The sequence below is a fragment of the Aulonocara sp. 'chitande type north' Nkhata Bay genome, linkage group LG15 (assembly GCF_057382095.1).
Source record: "Aulonocara sp. 'chitande type north' Nkhata Bay isolate Kocher_YH1m ecotype deep benthic linkage group LG15, A_spYH_male_GT1.1, whole genome shotgun sequence".
Taxonomy (NCBI): Eukaryota; Metazoa; Chordata; class Actinopteri; order Cichliformes; family Cichlidae; genus Aulonocara; species Aulonocara sp. 'chitande type north' Nkhata Bay.
In genome coordinates this window covers 10,469,103-10,491,559 of record NC_141358.1, presented here as the reverse complement: position 1 = coordinate 10,491,559, position 22,457 = coordinate 10,469,103, and the positions used below count along the sequence as shown (strand labels likewise).

The 22,457-nt window shown below is 40.7% G+C and overlaps 1 protein-coding gene across 4 annotated transcripts; it reads left to right on the top strand.

Moving 5' to 3' along the window:
• The first annotated feature begins 5,746 nt into the window (after positions 1-5,746).
• On the top strand, positions 5,747-22,019 carry snx9b (sorting nexin 9b). 4 transcript variants are annotated; one of them, XM_086264034.1, is made up of 19 exons: positions 5,747-6,072; positions 7,425-7,511; positions 9,344-9,418; positions 10,329-10,454; positions 10,972-11,049; positions 12,051-12,213; positions 15,268-15,406; positions 15,671-15,755; positions 15,996-16,121; positions 16,292-16,409; positions 16,489-16,619; positions 17,520-17,623; positions 17,726-17,829; positions 18,003-18,080; positions 18,309-18,385; positions 19,341-19,430; positions 20,193-20,307; positions 20,395-20,486; positions 20,680-22,019. In XM_086264034.1, exons 1-19 carry the CDS (start codon positions 6,061-6,063, stop codon positions 20,725-20,727), a joined length of 1,848 nt encoding a protein of 615 aa, XP_086120160.1. In that variant the 5' UTR covers positions 5,747-6,060; the 3' UTR covers positions 20,728-22,019. The 4 variants fall into 4 exon arrangements, with proteins under 4 accessions (XP_086120160.1, XP_086120159.1, XP_086120161.1 ...); XM_086264033.1 differs by having other exon boundaries at positions 15,668-15,755; XM_086264035.1 differs by lacking the exon at positions 10,972-11,049 and having other exon boundaries at positions 5,748-6,072; positions 15,668-15,755.
• Positions 22,020-22,457: the final 438 nt, after the last annotated feature.

The following is a 22,457-nucleotide window of genomic DNA, read 5'->3' as shown; positions in this document are numbered from 1 at the left end:
CAAGAGTTTCAAACTCAACTTCTTTAAAGCCTTAGTATTAAATCCGTAATTGAATCTTTTATGTACTAGCAGTCTCCAGCCACAGTGCTTTTCATACAGCACTAAAATGTCCACAGGTAGGCTGAAGATTTCACCTACACTTTGTTTTGTTTTGTTTTGTTTTTTAACTGCCAGGCTCAGGTGATTGACATATGAATGGGTGCTAAGGAGAAGTGAAATGTATAATACTTTCTTCTCACCTACTGTCACGTTCTCATATGTCAAAGGCTTGAGTCGAGTCAAAAGAATTTCATGGCGCAGGAATGTGAATTGTGTAGTTAGTCTCTGCGTGCTGCATTCAGATCCTAAGATACAAAAGTTTTAGGTTTATTTCCTTGTTCATGTGTTATTTTTTACAGTGTGCAATCTTTAACCGTCTCATATTCTTTAGCGAACATTTCAGAGAGATTCTTCTTCTATGCAGTGGCTGAACAAATATCTAATATTTTAAGGAAAAGCACTTCACTTCAAGTAGAGTTACAACTTACATAACAACTGACTTGAGTGCTCTTACACATGACACTTCTTTGGTCATTTTACTGTGCAACTCATCCTGTTCACAGGTTCAGTTGCACAGTCTAGGTTTGTTTTGGTTTTTTTTGGTTTTTTACCAACATATGCAATGTTTTCTTATCTTGAACACATAAGGAGAGAGGAAGATTTCTTTAGTCATCGTCATCATTGTCAGTGATAAACTGGTTGACAGCAATGATCATTGCAAACAAATATTCATAGAAGTTTTTGCATGCTAGAATTTATTGTTTGTTGGACTTTCTGTACCTCCCCCCACGCATTTACACTACATACAAGGTGTTCGGGTCCACTGGACCCAGGTCTAATAAAAGTGTTGAAAGTGTAGGTCCTGTGTTCCCACACTCTGTCTTCCTCCTCTCTGGTGCTGCTGATAGTGTTTTCTTCCCCTTCTGCTCCCGCACAAAGTTGCAACATTGTTGAAAGTTCAACTATCAACACCGTCTGCTCTTACATTCCCACACATTTTACCCTCTTTCTTGAGGGATCCAAATTTTATTTTCTCATACCCTGTCCCACCTGCAAATTAGGGGCATAATACTATAAATAAGACTTTGCCAGTGTGGTTCCTTATCACAACTGATCAAGATGGCAAAAGATTATCTGCTGCGAGGGCCATCCAATTGATTTTGGAAGAGAGAGGGGCTTCGGATGATGATGTTGACAAAGAGGTTTCAGAATATTTCACATTTCTGAAAATTCAGTCTGACAGTGACTTTGAAGAAGAGGATGAGGTTGAGCACCATTTAGTAACAAAATGAAGACGAGTGCCCCATCAGCAGCCAGCTCCAGGACCAGAACAAGCCCACCAGACAGCAAGTGAAGAAATATGGATGTCAATAACTGGTGAAATTGAATGGTCTTCTTGTGTGTGAATGTGTGTGTGAATGGGTGGATGACTGGATATGTAAAGCGCTTTGGGGTCCTTAGGGACTAGTAAAGCGCTATATAAATACAGGCCATTTACCATTTACCATTCTTGCCCAAGAAATGAGCCACCCTGCAGAGCTGCTACTGTGATAAGCCAGGGCCAACACGGCTGACAGTTACTCATGTGCAGGACATCAAGTCTTCATTTGAGCTTTTCATCCCAGATTCCATCCAGAAAATTATTCTGGATTGCAGTAATCTAGAAGGAAGGTGTGTTTTTGGAGAGAGGTGGAAGGAGATGGACCAAATTCATCTAAGAACCCCAAAGGCCTACTTTGGGGTTCTTATCCTTGCAGGAGTTTTCAGGTCCAAAGGGGAATCCACAGAATCCCTGTGGGATGCAGAAACCGGCAAGAACCTTTCCATGCATCAATGTCTTCCACCAAATTTCCAGGATTATCCGTTTTGATAACCGAGACGACAGACCAGCTCGACGGCAGAGAGACAAGCTAGCTGCCATTCAGGACAGTGTGGGATAAGTGTGTGCACCGCCTCCCCCTGTTTTACAACCCTGGGCCTAATGTCACCATTGATGAGCTGCTGATCCCATTTAGTTGTGAAACATATTGCTTCACGTGTAAATGTGCTGTGTCTTTCCACTCACTCCACTTGATTATAACTGATTTTTTTTTTTATAACATTTTATAAAAAAAAACACAAAAAAAACGAGAAGCACATTAATTCATAAATGTGATCTAACAAAGGTAAAGGGAAAAAAATAACCATGTTTGCTGTTCATATGGCTTGTAATTGGGATGAAGTAAACATCTGTTGAGTAATTTAACATAAAATTGTTTGATAGTGTTAATTTGGAAAGCCAAAACTCTAGCGGGTCCACCAGACCCATGAACACTGGCTGAGTAACAAAAATATGAACACCACACAAGTGTTAAAGAATAAAGGTTCAAGTGTATTAGAACTGTACAAGCTCTGTTTTTGTCTTTTGTCCTGTATTTCTATGTATGCTTGCACTTGTTTCACTGCAATTTCTGAGAAAAATATATAAAAAAAAGACTTTTACACAGTGCTGTAAGTCCATCCATCCATCCATCTTCAGCTGCTTTATCCGAGGCCGGGTCGCGGGAGCAGCAGCCTAAGCAAAGAGGCCCAGACCTCCCTCTCCCCAGCCACCTCCTCCAGCTTATCCAGGGGCACACCAAGGCGTTCCCAGGCCAGCCGAGAGATATAATCTCTCCAGCGTGCCCTGGGTCTGCCCCGGGGCCTCCTCCCGGTGGGACATGCCTGGAACACCTCACCCAGGAGGCGCCCAAACCACCTCAGCTGGCTCCTTTCGATGTGGAGCAGCAGCGGCTCTACTCTGAGCCCCTCCCGGATGGCCGAACTTCTCACCCTATCTCTAAGGGAGAGGCCAGCCACCCTTCGGATGAAGCTCATTTCTGCCGCTTGTAACGGCGATCTCGTTCTTTCGGTCACTACCCACAATTCGTGGCCATAGGTGAGGGTAGGGACGTAGATCGACCGGTAAATTGAGAGCTTCACTTTTACACTCAGCTCCCTCTTCACCATGACGGACCGGTGCAGCGTCTGCATTACTGCAGCTGCAGCCCCAATCCGTCTGTCGATCTCCGGCTCCCTTCTCCCATCACTTGCAAACAAGAGAGATACTTGAACTCCTCCACTTGGGGCAGGAACTCATCCCCGACCCGGGGTGGGCACTCCACCCTTTTCCGGCTGAGAACCATGGTAAGTCTTTACCAATAATGATAACCCAGGAAATCAGGAGACAAAATAAAAGATAATTGTAACTGACAGGTATCAAAAATTGAATTGAATTGAACTGAAAGCCTTTATTGTCATTATGCACAGTATAATGAGATTTAAAACAGCTCCATAAAAGTGTACAAGTGCTTAGCATATTATAAAAAACTATACAATAATATAACTATACACATAATATAAATACACAGCACCGAGACAGAGTATGGTGAAGAAGCTATCTCTGAGTCTGTTTGTTCTGGCCCATATGGATCTGAAGCGCCTGCCAGAGGGCAGCAGGTTAAAAAGATGGTAGCCGACGTGGGTGATATCCTTAAAGATGTTTCTGCCCCTGCTGAAACAACTGCAGTTATAGATGGTAGACAAGGAGAGCAGAGGCCAGCTGACGATTTTTTGTGCTGTGTTTACCAACCTCTGCAGTCTCTTCCTGTCTGCCTCCGTGGAGCTAGCGTGCCACACGGCATCCATCTCGACGATGGATATGTAGAAGGTCACCAGCAGTGGGGTGTTTAGTTGCTCCTTCCTGAGCACCCTTAGGAAGTGTAGCCACTGCTGGGCCTTCTTGACTAGCACCGTGGTGTTGACTGACCAGGAGAGAACTGCAGAGATGTGGATGCCAAGGAATTTGAAGGATTGCACTCGCTCACCGTTGATGGGCAGGGGGGCAGGGGCAGCTTTGTTCCGCCTGAAGTCCAGGATGAGTTGCTTGGTCTTGGTGATGTTAAGTGCCAGGTTGTTTAATGCACACCATTCTCCCAGTTTCAGGATCTCATCTCTGTAGGCCACCTCATTTTCCCCTGTGATCAGCCCCAACACCGTTGTGTCATCAGCAAATTTAATAATGATGTCCTCTGGGTGGGCAGGACTGCACTCAGATGTGTAGAGGGAGTAGAGTAGTGGGTTAGTACACAGCCCTGGGGAGAGCCGGTGCTGAGAGTGTGGGAGGAGGAGAGGCAAGGATCCAGTTTCCCCCGCTGGGATCTGTTGACTAAAAAGTCCTTTATCCAAGAGCAGGTGGGTGGGGAGAGCCCCAGGTTGAGTAACTTGGTGATCAAAATGTCCGGTATTATTGTGTTGAGGGCTGAGCTGAAGTCAGTGAAGAGCATTCTGACATAGCTCTCCTGTTGCTCCAGGTGACTCAGTACTTGTTTGGAGAGTAGTGGCTATGGTGTCTTCGGTGGATCTGTTAGTCTGATATGCAAATTGGTGTGAGTCCAGAGCGGGGGGGAGACAGGTTCTGATGTGCCGGGGTTAGTGCAATTGGACGGCAGTCATTGAGACTGGTTGTGGGTGACTTTTTAGGGATGGGGATGATTATGGCAGATTTCAAGCAGGTGGGATGTTCCAGAGACAGGTTGAAGAAGATGCCAGTGAAGACCTGCGCTAGCTGCTTGGCACATGCCTTGAGCACCTTCCCAGGTACTCCATTGGGACCTGCAGCCTTCCTGGGGTTTACTGCACATGCCTCACATCCTGTGTCTCAAGAGTCAGTGGGGGGTTGCTAGAGTCTGGTGTGGGTTGTAGTGGTTGTTGGAATGGTGTGGCTGAGTGCAGTGTTTGAGACTCAAAACGGGCAAAAAAGCTGTTCAGCTCCTCTGCTAGCCCTGCATCTGAGTGTCACAGGACAGATGTCACAGGACATCCTTTGTTGGTAATAGTCTGTATGCCCCTCCACACCTGTCTGGGGTCGTTAACATGTTCCTCTATTCTCCTCTTGTATTCTGATTTGGCAGTACTGATGCCCCTCCTCAGGTTAGCTCAAGCTCAAATTACAAAACATCAGCTGGACAAAAAGAACAAACCATGGGTTTAGGATTTGTTTGAAAATCTATTAAAGCTGAAACTCAGATATTAAAAATAAAGACATGAAGACTTACTGTAGCTGAAATTTTGAATAACAAAAACTCTTTGTGGCCTTCAGAGATTAGGATTTTAATACAATACTCAGAGAACAACCACACTATTCACAGTCCTGAACCACGGAATTATTTTGGCTCGAATAAATATTTGATATATGAGAAGGTGATAATGGGTGAGAAGGACTACAGATGTCATGCTGTTGGCATGTGCTAGGCGTTTGAGCTGTTATTGAAAACATTAAGAAAAACCCCACCAACAATAAAAACGCACTTGCACAATGAGGCCAGCAGAGGGAGACTTAAACAAAAGAGTAAACATAAGTTTAGGTTCAGGGTCACTCCCTCTGAGCTGTCAGGCCCATAGTGAGTAAACACACAATTAAAAAACGCACTGGAAAATGTAAAAAAATCCCGCAAATAGTAGAAATTCTTTTATTACTACTACTATTTTGATTATTATTGTTATTACTTATTTTTTCCGACAAGTTAAAAATTTTAGTTACCACGTTTTATTTGTATTGTATTTTTTTTAATCATCGTTTAATTATGAAGTGTTTTATTTCTTCATATTGAAAAAAAATTATTTGCGATTTTAAACAGTCGTGTAGTCTCTCTGGAGGAGCCACCATATCGGACCTGGACTACCTTTCCGGTTTCTGTGCGCGTTGCAGGTCACTCCCTCCTCTGTACTGTCAGCAGCTCTTTACGCGCTTCAAACTTGGTAGTCGCACTCAGCTGGTCTCCTTCCCACCTTTCGTTTTCTCGGATTTTTGAGTTTTTAAACGACCTACTGTTTTTAAGTCATGTGTTAATGCATTTGTCGCGGCGGCTTTCCACCGGGAGGAGTTATCGTGTTTGCTTCGCCTCCAGTTGAAGAGAAGCGCGGAGGAAATGTCCAGCTGAGGACTGGAAATCCTGAAAACTACAGGGCCTGTTTTTGTAATGATTGATCAATGCTTCGATAATGGCGCAAAAGGTGGGTTTGACAACTTTCCTGGGCTTCTCTTAAAGCCCCAGCACGACTACGCTGGCTTCTTGGGTTCCCCCTGGAGCTTGTTTTTCACCAATACTGAGGGCTGTAGACTTGGACAGTCAGAAGTGTAGTTTCTCGCATTAGTTTTACAGTGAAGACTTCACTCGGTGAGCTCCGCATTAAGGCTGAAAGCATTTAGGGAGTCTGCTTTAAAAGCGTTATGGCCGCTTGTCGCACATCTGTATGCGCTCAGCGAGAAACGAATGCTTTTGCTATACATGGAAAATGTGTCTCATTAACGAAGTGTCTTGTGACATTTTACTACCTTTCCACTGTGGGTCATAGCTGCCTCCGCGGAATTCTGGGAAATGTAGTCTTTTCTCAAAACACTGTTCGTACCATATGTGACTACTGTTTACCTTAGGTGAGGACTACAGGGCCATAAATGTAGCTGCAGCACTGCAAACACGATAATTTTGCTCATAGTATTGTTCGCATTTGGACCTAATGAGTGTTCTTTTAGGGGAACCGGAAATGGTACGTGAAGCAGAGTGTGTATAAAGATAAACCGTACGTAAAACTAAGAAGTTAAATATCCCCTCTACTCTAGATATGGTTTATGATATGCAAAAAATCCTACTGAGAATAATAACACAGGTCTGCTTTTTATTTTAAGTAATCCTTAATAAAATAAAATAAAATAAATGGTGTTAATAAAAAATGCAGCAGTCAGCACAGTAAAAAACATGTATGTGAGGGACCAACGACAGAACGACCTGATAATTCAGTTTGATTTTTTTTAAGATCATCAGTAGACATGAAAACATTTATTGTCATTTTCTGGTAATATGCTTCTGTTCAAAAACCTCATTCAGCTTCCTGGACTGCAGGGTGGTGGTTGGTGGACACTGAAACAAATGTTATTTTGATGGCTTTCTAATAGCCTTGCATTCCATCTCAATGGTTAATGAACAATTTGTGCTTATTTAACTTTCAACATACTGGAAAGGTTTCCGTCTACTGTCTCAAATTCATTTGAGTATAGATGAATGTGTGTGTGTGTGTGTGTGTGTGTGTGTGTGTGTGTGTCTGAGCTTCTCTGGGGCCATGGAGGAATGACAGATTAGTACATGTGGGTCACTGTGAGAGACCTTGTTGGCTCCTGTATTAAGCTGAACTGGGTAACGTTGTGGGTCTGCCCGTGTTTTGGTTGATGCAAGAATTTAGTTGAGAGTAAGCATACCATACCAAGAACAAGTTTGGCCTGTTTCACTATGGCCTCATATAAGTCTGAAGTTTGTTAATCAGTTATATAGTAAACCTTAGAACTTTTTTGTTGTTGTTGTTGTCTGCAGGCACAGGTTTTATACGACTTCACTGCTGAGCCTGGAAACAATGAGTTGTCAGTGAAAGAAGGCGAGACAATTACCATCACCAATCAGGTAAATAATACAAACACTGCTCTACTTTTCATCTGTTTAGCATCAGGGGTAAAGTCTCACACTCTCAGCTGTAAAGAAGCTGTCTAGATGTGACGTGTACGATATGAGTTTTTTTTTTGGTTTTTTTTTTTTTGCATCTGCCTGTAATCGTTAAATCATAAAACTTGCTTGTGTTGTGGATACCATCATTTTTTAATTACTTTGCCTACAACAACATTGCAGACATTAGTCCAGGATCAAATGTTTAGTGCGGATCTTCCAATTTAAAAACAAAAAACTTAAAGCACATGACCTCACGTTGTCATGTATGTCACAGATGTGGACAAAAGAAGGAAGGACAAGAGGTGAAAAAAAAAAAAAAAAACTAAACCAGAAAGCAAACATGATGTCATTGCTGCCAGCCACAAACAGTTCAAAGGTCACTGGTTAAGTGCTGTCCTACATAGTTTTCCAATCGATGTCTCTGTCATGGCTATCAAGGACTCAGCGTATCAGAACTTTTATTTTTCATCAACTTCACTGATGAGGAATTTGTCTCAGGTGTGTACATACATACCTGGCTTACCTGTTTATTTCTTTTTTGCTTGGTACTAAACATTAAAATGATGTTTAAATGGTAAGCTCGAGATCTGACTCACAATGAGTCAAATCCAAGTGTGACTGATAAACAATCTGTTGGGTTCCCACAGGTGACATGTAGTTTTTGTGTATAGGCTATCACATATGTACAAGTTATTACTGAGCCTGTTTTAGTTACCATACAGCTTCCCTTAAAAATGTAAGGTACAGGATAAAGTTTTTGCAGGACAGCTTTGTAAGCAATGAAGATATTAATCAAAGCAATTTAAAAAAAGAAAAAGTTAAGGATACATATGTTGCCACAATAGACACAAACACAAAAAATAAGCAGGAGGCTACCAGGCTTAAAATATAAATAGGGAATTGAAGATGATGCAAATGACAGTATTGACATTACGAAAACATAACTCAAATATATAAATAAATATAAATCAATATAAAGTTTCACACACTATTGAGCAGAGAGAAAATATAGAGATAATATGGTGTCTTTAAAGGAAAGCCCCCGTCACCTGTTAAATCTATCTGGAGTATTTGGTTTATGGGTAAGTGATTCTTCCATTTGTATATAAAATAACTTCTCCTTAATCCAGTGCGCAAAGGTAAGTGGAGAGTTAGACTTCCAAGTTAAAAGTACACGTTTTGTCTGTGGGTCGAGCAGGACTGAAAAAAATGTGCGAGCTTCATATCAACCAAGCAACATTTGTTGCATTGAAAGGATATTTTTAAGGAAAGATGTGGTTCTCTTTGTTTTTTTAGTAATACGACCTCTGCAAGAAAAGTAAATCAGAAGCCGTTCAGAAGCTATGTGCTACATTATTACCTTCGTTTTCAGTTTTTGGCATTGAGGTTACTTAAAAATGTGAAGCAGAATTTCCTTAAATGTTGATACCACAACATAATGTTCTTCAGAACTTTATGTTGTGGTATTGTGGCCTCAGTGTAACAACTGACCATAGGACTGGACATATTACACAAATATGTGGCATTTAAAGAAGTAGTAGTCGGAGAGAAAAATTGTAGACAAAACATTTTGTACTTTGAAACATTTCTTTGTAAATGTGATTCAAATAATTTCCAGTAACTTAATACAAATTTTAAAAAGTAAGTAACTAAAACATTAACTGACTTAGTAAAATGAAAAATCTATCTGATTATTGGCTATTAAACTAATATCCTGAAGGGAGAAATACCTAAGTACATGCCTTGTATTTTTTTCCTGTAACTAATATGCAGCTGGGTCTCTCTTTCAGAGTATTGGAGGTGGCTGGGTGGAAGCACAGAACTCAAGAGGGGAGGTGGGACTGGTTCCTGAAGACTACATTGAAGTGAGTTATATTGTGTCTGTTGATGTGAAGAGTATGGAGGAGATGCCAGCAGAGCTTTCAAACCCCATAGAATATTCAAAGAGACTTTAATTCACATAAAATTAAGCAAGAAAAAAATGAAACGAAAACAAAACATTCTGTACCGAGGTTATGATGTACCGTGGGTGCAGTGGAACATTAATCAGCTAGACATTTCATAGACACCTCGTCACAGACAAAGATGTATCTGCATACTGTGGTGCCATCTCTTATGTGAAACTAAAGTCACAACAGGATGTGCCTCATTCAGGGTTTTGCTGATTTGGGTGTTTGTGTTTGCGAGCGTGCGTGCGTGCGTGTATGGCTCGATCCAGTAACTCTGACTTCATGTGGAGGATATGATTCACTCTGAAGAAATTTACAGACACAGAAAGAGTTGTTTAAAACTAAAGTCTGTGATGTTAACAACTTAACATCACTGTAAACACTTGCCACACAAGAGCTAACGATTGTGTGTGAGGGTGAGAGGCATTGATATTAAACATCTGCTTAACTTTGCAAATTTTGGTGGGTGCGTGCTTGTTTGTCTGACCTTGAGTTACCTCCCCAGCTGCTCCCGGACTGTTTTGATTCTGTGTCCAAATCATATAAAACCCACAGATGACAATTGCACTTGTAGCTTATGTAATGCCTCATGAAAAACACCAGAACTCAGTCTGTTTTTCAATCACACTGCTGTTTTTTGGAAAGATTGATAAAATTAAAACCCTGTTTCACAAAGCCACGAGTGAAAAATGAGACGATCACATTACCGCATGAGGATGCACCTTTAAAAATCATTAGATCATGCTGGAATGTCTGGATCTGTTCACTAATGGGAATTTTTCTCTCTCTCTTCCATTGTCTTTTTTCTTTTTTTCTTGATTTGCAGCTCAATAAGCAGTTTTCTGTGTTCCCATCAGCTGCAGCACCTACTCCAAGTTTAGGAAATGTTGCAGCTTCAGACCTGTCCTTCTTTGATGCATATGCACCTGCATCAACACCTGCACAAAACCAGGTAATGCATTCAGCCAGTGAAGATTTCTCAATTTCACAAGTCTAGTGCAATGCTGGGTAAGTAGGTGTACAAAATATAGAGCGGTGCACCTGTCGTGCTTTCATTCTCCTATTCAAAAATGATATATGGTAGGGTTACGCTACAGAAAACAATCAAAAAGCAGAAGTGAGCGATGGCAAAAATGTACTGACGTTAATGCATCCCGTAAACCCCAGAGATGCAGAAGTGAGACCAGCTGGTGTGGGAGATATTAATCTTTGTCATGTCATTTTTAAACGATATGCAGTCCACCAAAATCTTCAGTTAGCAGGCAGGAAGTTCCACAATAGTGAACATACTGCTGGATCAGTAAAAATATGTTGCGGCTCAGCAAGTGAGGTAAAGCAGGAAATGTGTCGGCTATTGTTCCTCTGACACATCTATATCACTTTAACAAAAAGCACTGCACAGTGTATACTGTCACATCTGGCGCTTTGTGATGATGTCACCTTTGTTTCCCCCTCCCCCTCCCCTCAAGGTGGATGCTGGGGGCTTGAGCCCCCAGCCGGAAACCCCCGACACCCCAGTTTCCCCCTACCTTTCGTCCCCTGATGAGGTAACCGTGAGTTTGGGGTGGTGGGAGTGGCCTAAAAGCATGAACCCAAGCCCTCCCGCCCTCACTCATTCTTTGCCCAAGCGATCCTCTCTGATTGGTCTGCTTTGGCAAATTCCCCTGCAACCCTTACTGCCTGCAAAAAGCATGAGCTCAACTTCTCCATTCACCTTGCAATTCAGCACAAGACAAGACATTCCACCAATCAGCACCCACACACTGTTAAAAAAGAAAAGAAAAACTGTATGAATCGGTGGTAAAAGAGTTCATGATCCCCACATGTATTTTACTAATCACACTGACAAATCATCAGGCCAGAACACACGCTTGTACCAGAAATCATGATGAAAATTATGCAAATATCAGTAATAATCACTTTTTTTAAGTGCTGCTCTGTAATGAGAAGTATAAGAGCTGCAAAATTTAAAAGCACATGCTCTTAGAGTGTTGTTCCTCAATGCACTTGCTTGTTAATGTCATTTGAGTAGTTTGCCTGTTTATTTTTTTCGGTGATTTGTTTTTTTTTAACCTACAGAAGAGAAACGCACAACAGCAGTGTTTTTGCATGCCTTCGAGTTGTTAGAATTGTGTATATGCCTGCCTTACAAGCATGGCATGCTGCATTTTGAGCATTTTTAAATACTGTAAAAACAAAAACAGGTTGTGTAAAAACACAAATGGAAGTTTTTGTATGCAAGCATGTGCCTCTTTCTCCAGATTATCGGGTATTATTTTGATCTTTTCAGTTAACCCTTCTGTACAGCGGCATATGCAAACTACACACTCACTGCCGGGCTGCTTTATCTCTCAGCAGATTCCCTCAGAGAAGCCCGGTCCTCATCAAATGTTTGGAAAAGGATGTTGTTTTGAAACTACTGTCAACTTCTCATTAAACAGACTCCATACAGGACTGGACTTGACTCTGCTCCTTCTCTTCTTCTCGCGTTTGATCTGTTATTACCGCCCGTCTTCCATTCCTCACAAGTTCTGTTTCACTCTTGCAGGCTACTAATGGTAATGATCCGTGGTCGGCGTGGAACGCGGACCCATCAGGGGGCTCCACCAACAACTGGGCATCTAATCCAGAGGGCACACAGACTGGGAAGAGCGCTCCTGACCCCTGGCCCCCTGTATCACATGGTCACCCTCAGGCTTACCAAGGCCCAGGTAAAAAAACAAAAAAAAAACCCCGAGATAGCTTCAGGAACCATGGTTGTCCTATTATTAGAAGTATAATGTAAACCTTTTATTATCATAAAAATCACTGTAATATCTTTTGACAGTTTGAAATTTCAACTTTCTCTTTTGTAGCAATACTCTCATACGACTGTGTTTATGTCATTCTGAAGTATGTAAGCTACATTTTCAAAGCAATTTTTAACGTCTTAATGTGGTTACAGGAAAGGTAAAGTCATGCAATGGTTTTGGCTCATCACACTACCTCGTGAAACAGTTTAGCTCACTCTTTACTTGTTAAACTGTTCTTCTGCATAAGCTGTACTGTATATATGGCTGCAGAGGAGGGAGCAGTTCTACAAACACGAGTGACTTCAGAGTCCCTCGCACTTAATGCATCAAACAGTCAGGCTCACGTTGACTAGTTAGGTTGTTTTGTTGCAATCACAATTGGTTGATGTGATAAAGGTTGTTGCTTCAAACAGCCTTTGGTGCTTTTTAGTGATTCTGCGTGAGTTTGTGAGCTCGGCTGACGTTTGGTTAAAGGTGTTTGAATTACAAACAGACAACAACTTGCGAGTTTGAGAATGCCTCTGTGGTAATACAAAAGATAAATTAAGCTTTGTGTTAAATTTTTGATTCATGCTTGATATCAAGTGTTTTGTTTTTGAATCATGCTTTCTGAAAAGCTCATTTTTAGATATGCAAGTGAGGCTTTATGTGTTTAATTTAGCATATTTTTTCAGGCCATTGGATAACATGGTGTTTAAAGTTCTTTAACTATTGTTGCGACAAATTGATATACCAAGTGTTTTTATTACTCCACAAATCACAAACTGCTGTCAGTAGTTGGAAAAAGTCCATTGACTCTTTGTTTTCAGTGATAAGATGTTCAAGAGGTCAGGCTTTTTATATATGGAAAAAGTCCTACTGTGAAAAAAGTGCTACTGAATAAGGATTTCTGGCTGAGTGTATGAGGAAAAATCAATAATATGTGATGTAGGAAGAACACCCAGATGTATATTTTGGATGTTTCTTTTCCCGTGTCGTGAGAAATAGATGTTATGGAAACAAATCTTAAAATTGCAATTATGATTTTTCATTGAGCAGCCAGTGAAAGGTGTTTGCGTCATATATATCCTGTCCTTCATGTTATCTGATATGAACAGAAATGCATGCTATGTACAGTAGGACCTGTAATCTTGAACTCCACATACTGTATTTGAAAATACTACGCGACTCAGATTTTCACAGATTTGCAGTGACTGTAACTCCTCGATGTGGTTTTTCTTACTTGTGCAGTCCCGCCACAGAGAGAAGCTCCAGCACGGGGACAGAACGGTCAAATCATGATTCTGTTTTCTCTAGACTGTGGAAAATTGTGCCTCACTCATGACTCAGAAGGATATATTACTTGAGCTGCTTTTTAAATTCTTCACTTTCTTTTGTAAAAAAACCCCCAAATACATAAAAAAAATTGTACATTGGAAAAATGGTCAGAGGGGAAATTAACAGACTTTTCCTCTGTTTCTCTCTTGCTAAAGACATCTACCCATATCCTTACCTTATTGATTACACAGGTATTCCGTTTATTGCTTTTTGGAAGCCTGTTGCTCATTTTTGTGTGTGAACTGCCAATAATATGAAGAAAGAAACATTTCTTTTAAAGCATGTGTGTACAGTTTGACACTAACAATATTATCTTTGTATAAGAGGAGGTTGGAGGAGCTTTGTTAGACGCCCTGCACAGATAGAGATCAGTAACTAAACAGAGATATAGTTTTCAGTTATAGACTTTGGTGAGTGGTGCAGGAATAAACTTTTAAACATTTGTAGATTTATACAAGAACACTTTTGGCAGGACTACCTTTGCTGCCTTTCTTAATTGTTTACCTTTATGGCATTTTAAATTTACAGATAGATAGCGGAGGAGAATGGCTGAGGCTGTGGCTTACTAGCAGGTTAAATATACCCCAAGTGTTTACCCCTAGTTGGTCAACTCGCTTTGGAGCAGGTGGCAGACCACGGCAGCACATTTGCTTTGCCTTTTGTAGTGTTTCGTTTTCAGTTTGATTGTGATCCGATTGCAGTAAAAAGGAGTTGAACTGGGTCTGAGCTTGTCCTCCTGTGCTTGTCTGTGTGGGTTGGAGCAGTAGCAGTGAACAGGCACACATACACAACACACGTCTCAACTAACTGATCAGACACAAGGACACATATATTTAAAAAAACAAAAATGAAAATTAATGAGTAAATGTGATTCGGCAGGCCAACATGGAGATAGAATGAAAGTTGCTGTAATTTATGGGGGATTTTTGTGTATTTTCTTTGCTGTTTTATCCAGTGTGATTTGTTAGTATAATATGATATTTTACATGCCAGTTTCAGTTTTAACTAAGTTATTATATAGTCTCCAAGTCTGGCTTTGAAAGGCAGTGTTGGAACAGTGCAGCTATATGTATATGTGGAAATATTTTCTCTTACCGCCTGCTGCCTGATTCAGACTTTAATGGTCTGGCTGGCACCAATCCTAACAAATCATGCTCAGCCCTTTTTGCTTTGAACTGTGTCAATGCGTTTTGAAACCTGCTTTGAAATGAAGTGTGCAGCTTCTGACAAAAGCAATGATCTAGATATCATGTCTGGTTCAGTATGCATGCACTATTTTCACAAATGAGACGTACTGAAGGACAAATTTAAGCTTTGCAGTGTGTAATATTTTTAGCCATTTAATTGAAAAAGAGAGTGATGATGCTTAAAATCTTAAAGCATGAGAACCATTAATAGATTTGCATTGCTTCTGATATAGATGTGTGCTGCATGCCCTCATGCTCAAACAACTGACTCCTCTATCTCAAGAAAAATCTGTTATGTTATATTTAGACCCACACTAAGTAAAGCTCAGTGAAGCATTAAGGTGTGAATTTTCACACAACTCTTGTAGTAGGAACATCTATAAATGCAGTATAATAGTTGTACACAGTGCTTTTTTTTGTGCATGTGATCTGAAAACAAACAACTTGGTGTACACGAATCTTACCTCAGGGGCAGAGGATGATGAGTGGGACGATGAATGGGATGACATGAAATCCACTGGCGGTTATGCTGAGTCAGAAGCCGGAGAAAGTGGAGCACTGCAGAGGGGCGGATCACATGCAACTTCAATGAAAATCTCCCTCAACAAGTAAGAGTTAATAAGTCAGTAATGTGCCTGGCTTCAAATCAGCTTTTAACATAAAATAAGCTGCACTGTACAGTTTGAGCTGCTGATCAGAGTTTGGACAGCAGAATTTACTTCAGCCAAAGTGTGTTCAGGCTCTTACTGTAGATAATAATAAACGGAGTTGCAGCAGCACAGAGTAATCTTGTTCTAATAATGGTAACATCGTATCAAATAACTGCTCTACACAAGACTAATCAGGAAATTTTGTCTTGTGTCTTTGAGCAGGTTCCCTGGGTTCTCCAAGTCGGGTCCGGAGCTTTACCTCCTTTGCAAGCAGCTTGTAAAGGGCAAAGACAGACTTCCAATTTATGTAGGTCATCTCCAAAAATGTTTTTTTTGTGTGTGTTTTTCTTTAGTTCTGTTAGAACATCAACGTGCTTCTTATTAAGTTATTACACAGAAGTCACCAGTCATAATTAAAAACCTATGGCTAAATTATTTCTGTCAGAATATTCGCCTTTATATAAAGTAGTATTGTAGCATCTTTTGCCAGCTTGCCATATGTTTGTCTGGCGCAGTAGACTTCTGAACCTTCATGTTTTGTGCTCAGATGGGAGAAGTTGGTCCAGTGTGGTCTTACCCAGAAACCCAGCTAGACTGTGTTGTAGCTGATCCCAAAAAAGGCTCAAAGATGTATGGCCTCAAGAGCTACATTGAGTACCAAGTCACACCCAGTGTAAGTATCCAAGAGCTATTTTTTAGGTTATCAAATCAACTAAATGCACTAAGCTAATCTTTAGACGCATAAATAAATATAAGAAGGACTGAAATGTATATCTTTACTTCCTTTAATGGAAGCTGTACTTTCCCCCCCCCCCCCCCCCCCCCCCCCCCCCTGGCATGCAGACCACAAACCGACCTGTCAATCACAGATATAAACACTTTGACTGGTTGTATGAAAGGCTTCTGGAAAAATTTGGGTCAGCCATTCCCATCCCTTCTTTACCAGATAAGCAGGTTACAGGTAGGTAACTAGCCAATAAATGCGTATGGCTGAATATATTTGTTTTTTCCGTTCTTTACGCATTGATCTCTTTTAAAAGGCCGTTTCGAGGAAGAGTTTATTAAGATGCGTATGGAGCGGTTACAGGGTTGGATGACCAGGATGTGCAGGCACCCCGTTATTTCCAGCAGTGAAGTATTTCAACTTTTCGTCACCTACAAGGATGAGAAGGTAAACTGATACATCCACTTCCCATCTTTTAAGGTCTTTGAGTATGTGTTCTAAGACTGTTGCTGAAATCAGTCTTACATGAATGATTTGAGGTGTCAGTTAGTTATTTAAAGCTAATGTAACAAAAGAATATGTAATATATAACTACAGAATAACTAGCTATTGTCAGTTGACTGAGTTGACGTGTGTCCATGTTGGTGTACAACTAAAAAGGTACTCTTGGCTGAGCCCTTATTTCCCAAGTGATGGATCTGCATGTTTGATTTGGCACAGATTTTGCACTGGATGCCCTTCCTGACACAATCCTCCCATTCATCCAGGATTGGGACCTCCACACAGGAAGGCATCACCTTGTGGTGCTGTTCAGCAGTTGCATTTAATCAGTTAATTGCTCACAGATGTAAATTCTAGACTAGACAGACTGCCTAACTAGCAAAAACTAATGAAAATCATGCAGAAACAGCTGGATATGGACTCCCATAGTTGTCCGGTTGCCCAGCCTTCTGTATGGAAGTCTTGTCTCTGGAAAGGCATGAAGGAATTTCTTTAAAATTGTCACAAATATTAATTGTGCCCCAAATGAACTGAATTTGCCGGTTATGATTTTGACCATAACTTGATAATTATTACGCTAATTATTACAACACCAGACTGAAATGTCTGTTCAAAAAGTGCAAACTCAGCTTCAGTTTGACTTTATAAAGTATCGCAGAAACCCTTTTCTGGCCACGACTATAAACTGCAAAGCAGTAGCAAACAACCGCAGGAAGTTAATTCTACTTTCTTTCAGCCAAATGTTGCCGAGCAAAACTAAGATTGTTATTACTAATAGTTTAGGGTTGGGGCTTATTTTGTGGCATTAACTATTTCTTTTTTAATTAAAACAATTGATTGTTACAGGACTGGAAGATGGGCAAGAGAAAAGCAGAGAAGGATGAGACGGTAGGAGTGATGGTCTTCTCCACAATGGAGCCTGAAGCTCCAGACCTGGACCTGATAGAAGTGTGAGTTTTACCAAGAGAAACTATAGCACCAAAAAGTGTTTATGTAACTTGTGTGTAGTACTGTATTGCGTAATTCATGCCACTGGTGTTCCTCATTCGCAGAGAACAGAAATGTGAGCAGTTTAGCAGGTTTACCAAATCCATGGATGACGGGGTGAAGGAAATCCTCACAGTGGGGCATGAACATTGGAAGAGATGCACAGGCCGTATGTTCACACTGCACTCAAGCTAAATAAGTGTTTAGCACACCTAGGCCACACCTTAAGTCTGTGCTGTAATTACTATTTACATTAAATGTTCATTATTCTGAATATTTTGTCAACTTAGAAAGATTGGGGGGAAAATGTCTTTGCTACTTTGTTCATTTGTTTTACCATAGCTCTGCCCAAAGAGTATCAGAGAATCGGCAAAGCCTTCCAAAACCTTTCCTCTGTCTTCACCAGCAGCGGATACCAAGGTACGGAGTACAAATATCGATTCAGCGTCATGTGTAATTTGGAGCACTTGAGGCATTTTCCTGGGTGTAAGGATTTGGGTTTGTCACACCGATGTCTCAGGTTACAGCTGGAGACATCTGGAGCAATCAGAGCTATGCTGTAATGTGGACTTTGGTTTTGAAATCGAGTGTTCGTTATTTACTGTTGGGAAACAGTAGGATGTATTTTAACAGTGTTTCTCGCTGCAGGTGAGTCAGCCCTAACTGATGCCATGACAGCAGCTGGGAAGACATACGAAGAGATAGCTCAGCTGGTTGCAGAGCAGGTACGTACTTTGACCGCTGCTGTAAAATAATCTAATGTGACTGCTATTAAAAGTAAGAGAAATGTGTCTACCCTTACTTTTCCTCTTGTGATTATGTCTGGAAACTCACACACAGACCATAAAGAGAGAGGGGTGGGGCAACATCTTTCTGTGGCCATTATCTGTGTTCACTGCATGTCTCAATATCCAGTTCCCCTGTTGCTGACCTCTTTAACCCAGCGTCCTGCTCGTCAGTTTCTATCTGTGCAGGAAGAGGCTTATGGCAAACTTATTCCTAGTGCTTCCTTAGTTTTGCTTTGACTCATGTATCAATGTGGCTTTTTTGTTTTTTTTTTGACTGAATGACCCGATGAGTGTGCAAAGTAATAAAGTCCATTCTTGGCCTTTTTGATGTCCCAGCAGCTTCCAGAGGAAGGATTTGTCTGGTAAGCTCGTCCTGCTCCAGGCAGATTTTGTTAGTGATTTGGTAGAATTCTGATTTTAGTTGAGTGAAACCTGTGATGTGGTTTAGTGTTGGAGAAATACGATCACTAGACACGGATTCATCTCAGGGCACAAAAGGAACCAGTCCAATTTATCTGATGTTATCCAAAATGGATGCAAACAGCACTCCCCTGCAGAATAAGGTCAATAGTGAGCAAAGGAATTGGCACTACAATTTAAAATGATAGTTTGGCTAAATATTGTTTTATTTCTGTGCCATCTCATCCCAGTGCGTCTCCCTGTTGGATGTTCCTCTGAATACATGATGTTTTATATATAGTACTGCTATTTAAAAAAAAAAAAAAAAAAAAAAAAAAAACCTACACTGAATTATGGCTTCATTGTATTTTCTCTTATCAGCCTCTTGCATTCCTTCCTGCTCTGTTTTACTTTCTTCTATTTTTAAGTACTGGTGACTTTTACCTTTTTACATTTATAGTTCATGTTTGTGTCTATTTTTGTTTTCTCTCAGCCCAGGAAAGACCTCCACCATGTCATGGAGACCAACAATGAATACAAAGGACTACTTGGATGTTTTCCAGATACCATTGGAGTCCATAAGGTACACTAACATCCATGCCACAGGAAATGGGCTGGAATGTGATAATTTGCCGTTATGGGGTATCTGATAGGAACAGAGGTGCTGTGCGTGCCACAATATAGATAGTACAGACACCATACCAACATCTTCCTTTATTTACACATTTACATATACACACACCCCCACATGCTAACACATACACTTTCAACCTTCAACTACAGTATAAGGATACCTGTTTAAAATATGTCACCGCCTCTATATCACTACTACACCTTTACAATATATGTCAAGTGTTCAAGTTAATTATTATCCCTTTTCTTTGCCTAAGATTACAAAAAACTTGGGAATGTGTATGCACACACATTTTGCATGTACAGTCTTTTTGAGGGACCCAGTGCTTTTTTTAAAAAGTATTTTCTAAGTAATATAGAAGGAAATTGCCTATGCACTCCATACTAAAGTGTGAGCAATTTCTGTTTTTCATAGTTATTATCATTGCAAAGTGAAAACTCTGAAGCCCCTGACTGTTGATGTCTGGGACCTGTACTATTTGCAGAAATCACTATAGCGGAAGTTCCCAAAACTGCTCAACACACACTCAAACAATCTCTGATAGGGTAAAAATAGCACAGCAGGGGAAAAACATGCATATCTGATTTTATGGTTGAACTGTCCCTTTATCAGATAGAAGCAAAAATTAACAAGTAGCAGTGTGTGCATATTATTATACAAGGTTTAAATAGTCTAACTAAAGTGCCTTCTGTTTACTTTTGGTCCCTGCAGGCAGCCATAGACAAAGTGAAGGAGGGTGACAAGCTGGTAGCCGCCAGTAAAATTACTCAGCAGGACAAAGTCACCATGGCTAAACGTGCCAGCACCATGTCTTACGCATTACAAGGTACAACACGGTCACAGATACTGAAGTAATTTGCTTTATCACTGCATGCAGGCTGATCACTGTGGTTTCTCTTGTCTTGTGCTGCAGCTGAAATGAACCATTTCCATAGCAACCGTATCTATGACTACAACAGGGTCATGCAGTTGTACCTGGAGGAGCAAGTCAAGTTTTACGAGACGGTAAAGGCATTTTAATAGAGCATTTCTCACAGTAAATTTGACTGTGAAACAGTTTGTCCTTTTCACTTCCTTATTACCTGGAAAGAAAGTAGTTTCATACCAAAGTGACGATATGAAGGCGTCACATGACCTTTTTGTATTAATGCTCGTTTGTCTTCCTCTGCACCCCCCCACCCCCACCCCCCACCCCCAGATCGCAGAGAAGCTGAGACAAGCGCACAGTCAGTTCACTACAATGTGAAAGCGGCCGCTGGCTGTCTTGCACTAAGAGACGAGAAGATTTAAACCAGCTCAAGATCCAAAATAATTTTGCTTATTTTGCATTTTTCAACCCCTGTCCTCTTTAATTTAAATTTCACTTCTGTTTTTCTCTTACCTCATCTCCTCTTCTTACAACTCATCCCAGCAGTCCCTGCTTTGTGGTATCCGCTACTTCGATGTTAAAGAGTACGAACGACATCTGAAAAGGCTTCAAGAGTGACAGCAGCTGTAATTCTTAACACAGACAGGGAAAAAAATCCATGTTGTAGTTACAGTGGCGATGAAATCAAACCCTGGCAATTCTTTAACGTGATACAGTTTTGTTTTTTTGTTTTTTTTGTACAGCTTCACGTGCAAACATAACCATCTATCTCAAGGTAACGCTCTGAAGCTTTTCACTTTTATTCCATGTTAATAGTCATATAGGAAAGGGCGCCAAATACCAAAGCTATTCTCCGCTCTGCCAATAAGGACAGCCAGGATATATTCAAGCTTTACTGTAGCTTCATTTGAATAATTTTGTTACCATATATAGTATTTATATGTAAAAAGAAATTTTCACTATTGTTAGCAGAAGCATTCCTTTAAGGATTCAAATCTTGAAAGAGTTAGCAAAGGCAGTGTGTGCGTCCTCCCTGTGTATGACCGCCACTCGCAGCTCCCAGCTCCCAGCTCCCCTTCATCCCACACTTCCTCAAAAGCGAACAGGAAGCTCCACCTTCTTCCTGTTTTCCCTTTTGACAAAAATCGAAGTGGTCAACCTGGTTGGCACCCCAAAGCTCCTGCATACTCACACACTGCAGTTTGCATTTTAAGAAACAGAATCTGGAATGAGTCTTTTTTCTGTTCTTCTTTTTTCCTTTTCTGTTCTTTTCTTTTTTAAGACATTTAAACTAAAAGTCATTGGATCAGTGTTTCCCTGTCACACTAGTTAACTTTCTCTCAGTACTTCGAAAGAATATTTGCCCTTGTTTGACGCAGTCATTGTGTTTGACATGATGGTACAAGAATAAAGTCATCTGTAAGAATTCGTACTATTAGAGGAGTTTGGAAGAGCCATGAATTATGTGTTCTTGTTTTTGCTTATCACCGCCCAGTTTTCAAATCAGTCTGTAATCTTGTTCACTCTTTGTTAGAAAATATAAATTCTACTGCACCTATCAGGGGTTTCTTGTAATTGATATGTTATGTATAGAACTATTTGCAATACACGTGTCATTTAAAAAGAAGCAAAAGTTCAGTTTGATTTATTAAACAATGATTTGTACTCATTAGGATGTCATTTATTGCGTATGTGTGTGTGTCTTTGTGTGTTTTGTGTTCTGACTCGGAGGGGACGGCACACTACGCACCCGGATTTCCTCACACTAAAGCCTTTATTCGCTGCAGCAGATTCTTGCGTAGATATGGACAGGAATGGGAATGAGCTGGCAGCTTGTGTGAAGAGTGCATTTTGTGAATTCTTGTTGTGAAGGAAGTGAAAGAGCCCTTTTTACCCTGCTCTCATTTCACGCTGCCATCAGGTGCAGTTGTTCATGTAGGCCACAGTGGCCTTATCAATGGAATCACCCGCAGTGTGTTTGTTGCTTCACAAGACCATATAGAAAGCTTACAGAATTATTTTCCAGTTTTTGCAAGAATTGAACTGATATTTTGCAATCCCGAGGCTTTTTGGGAATATATCTGCTAAACACACATACCATATTATCA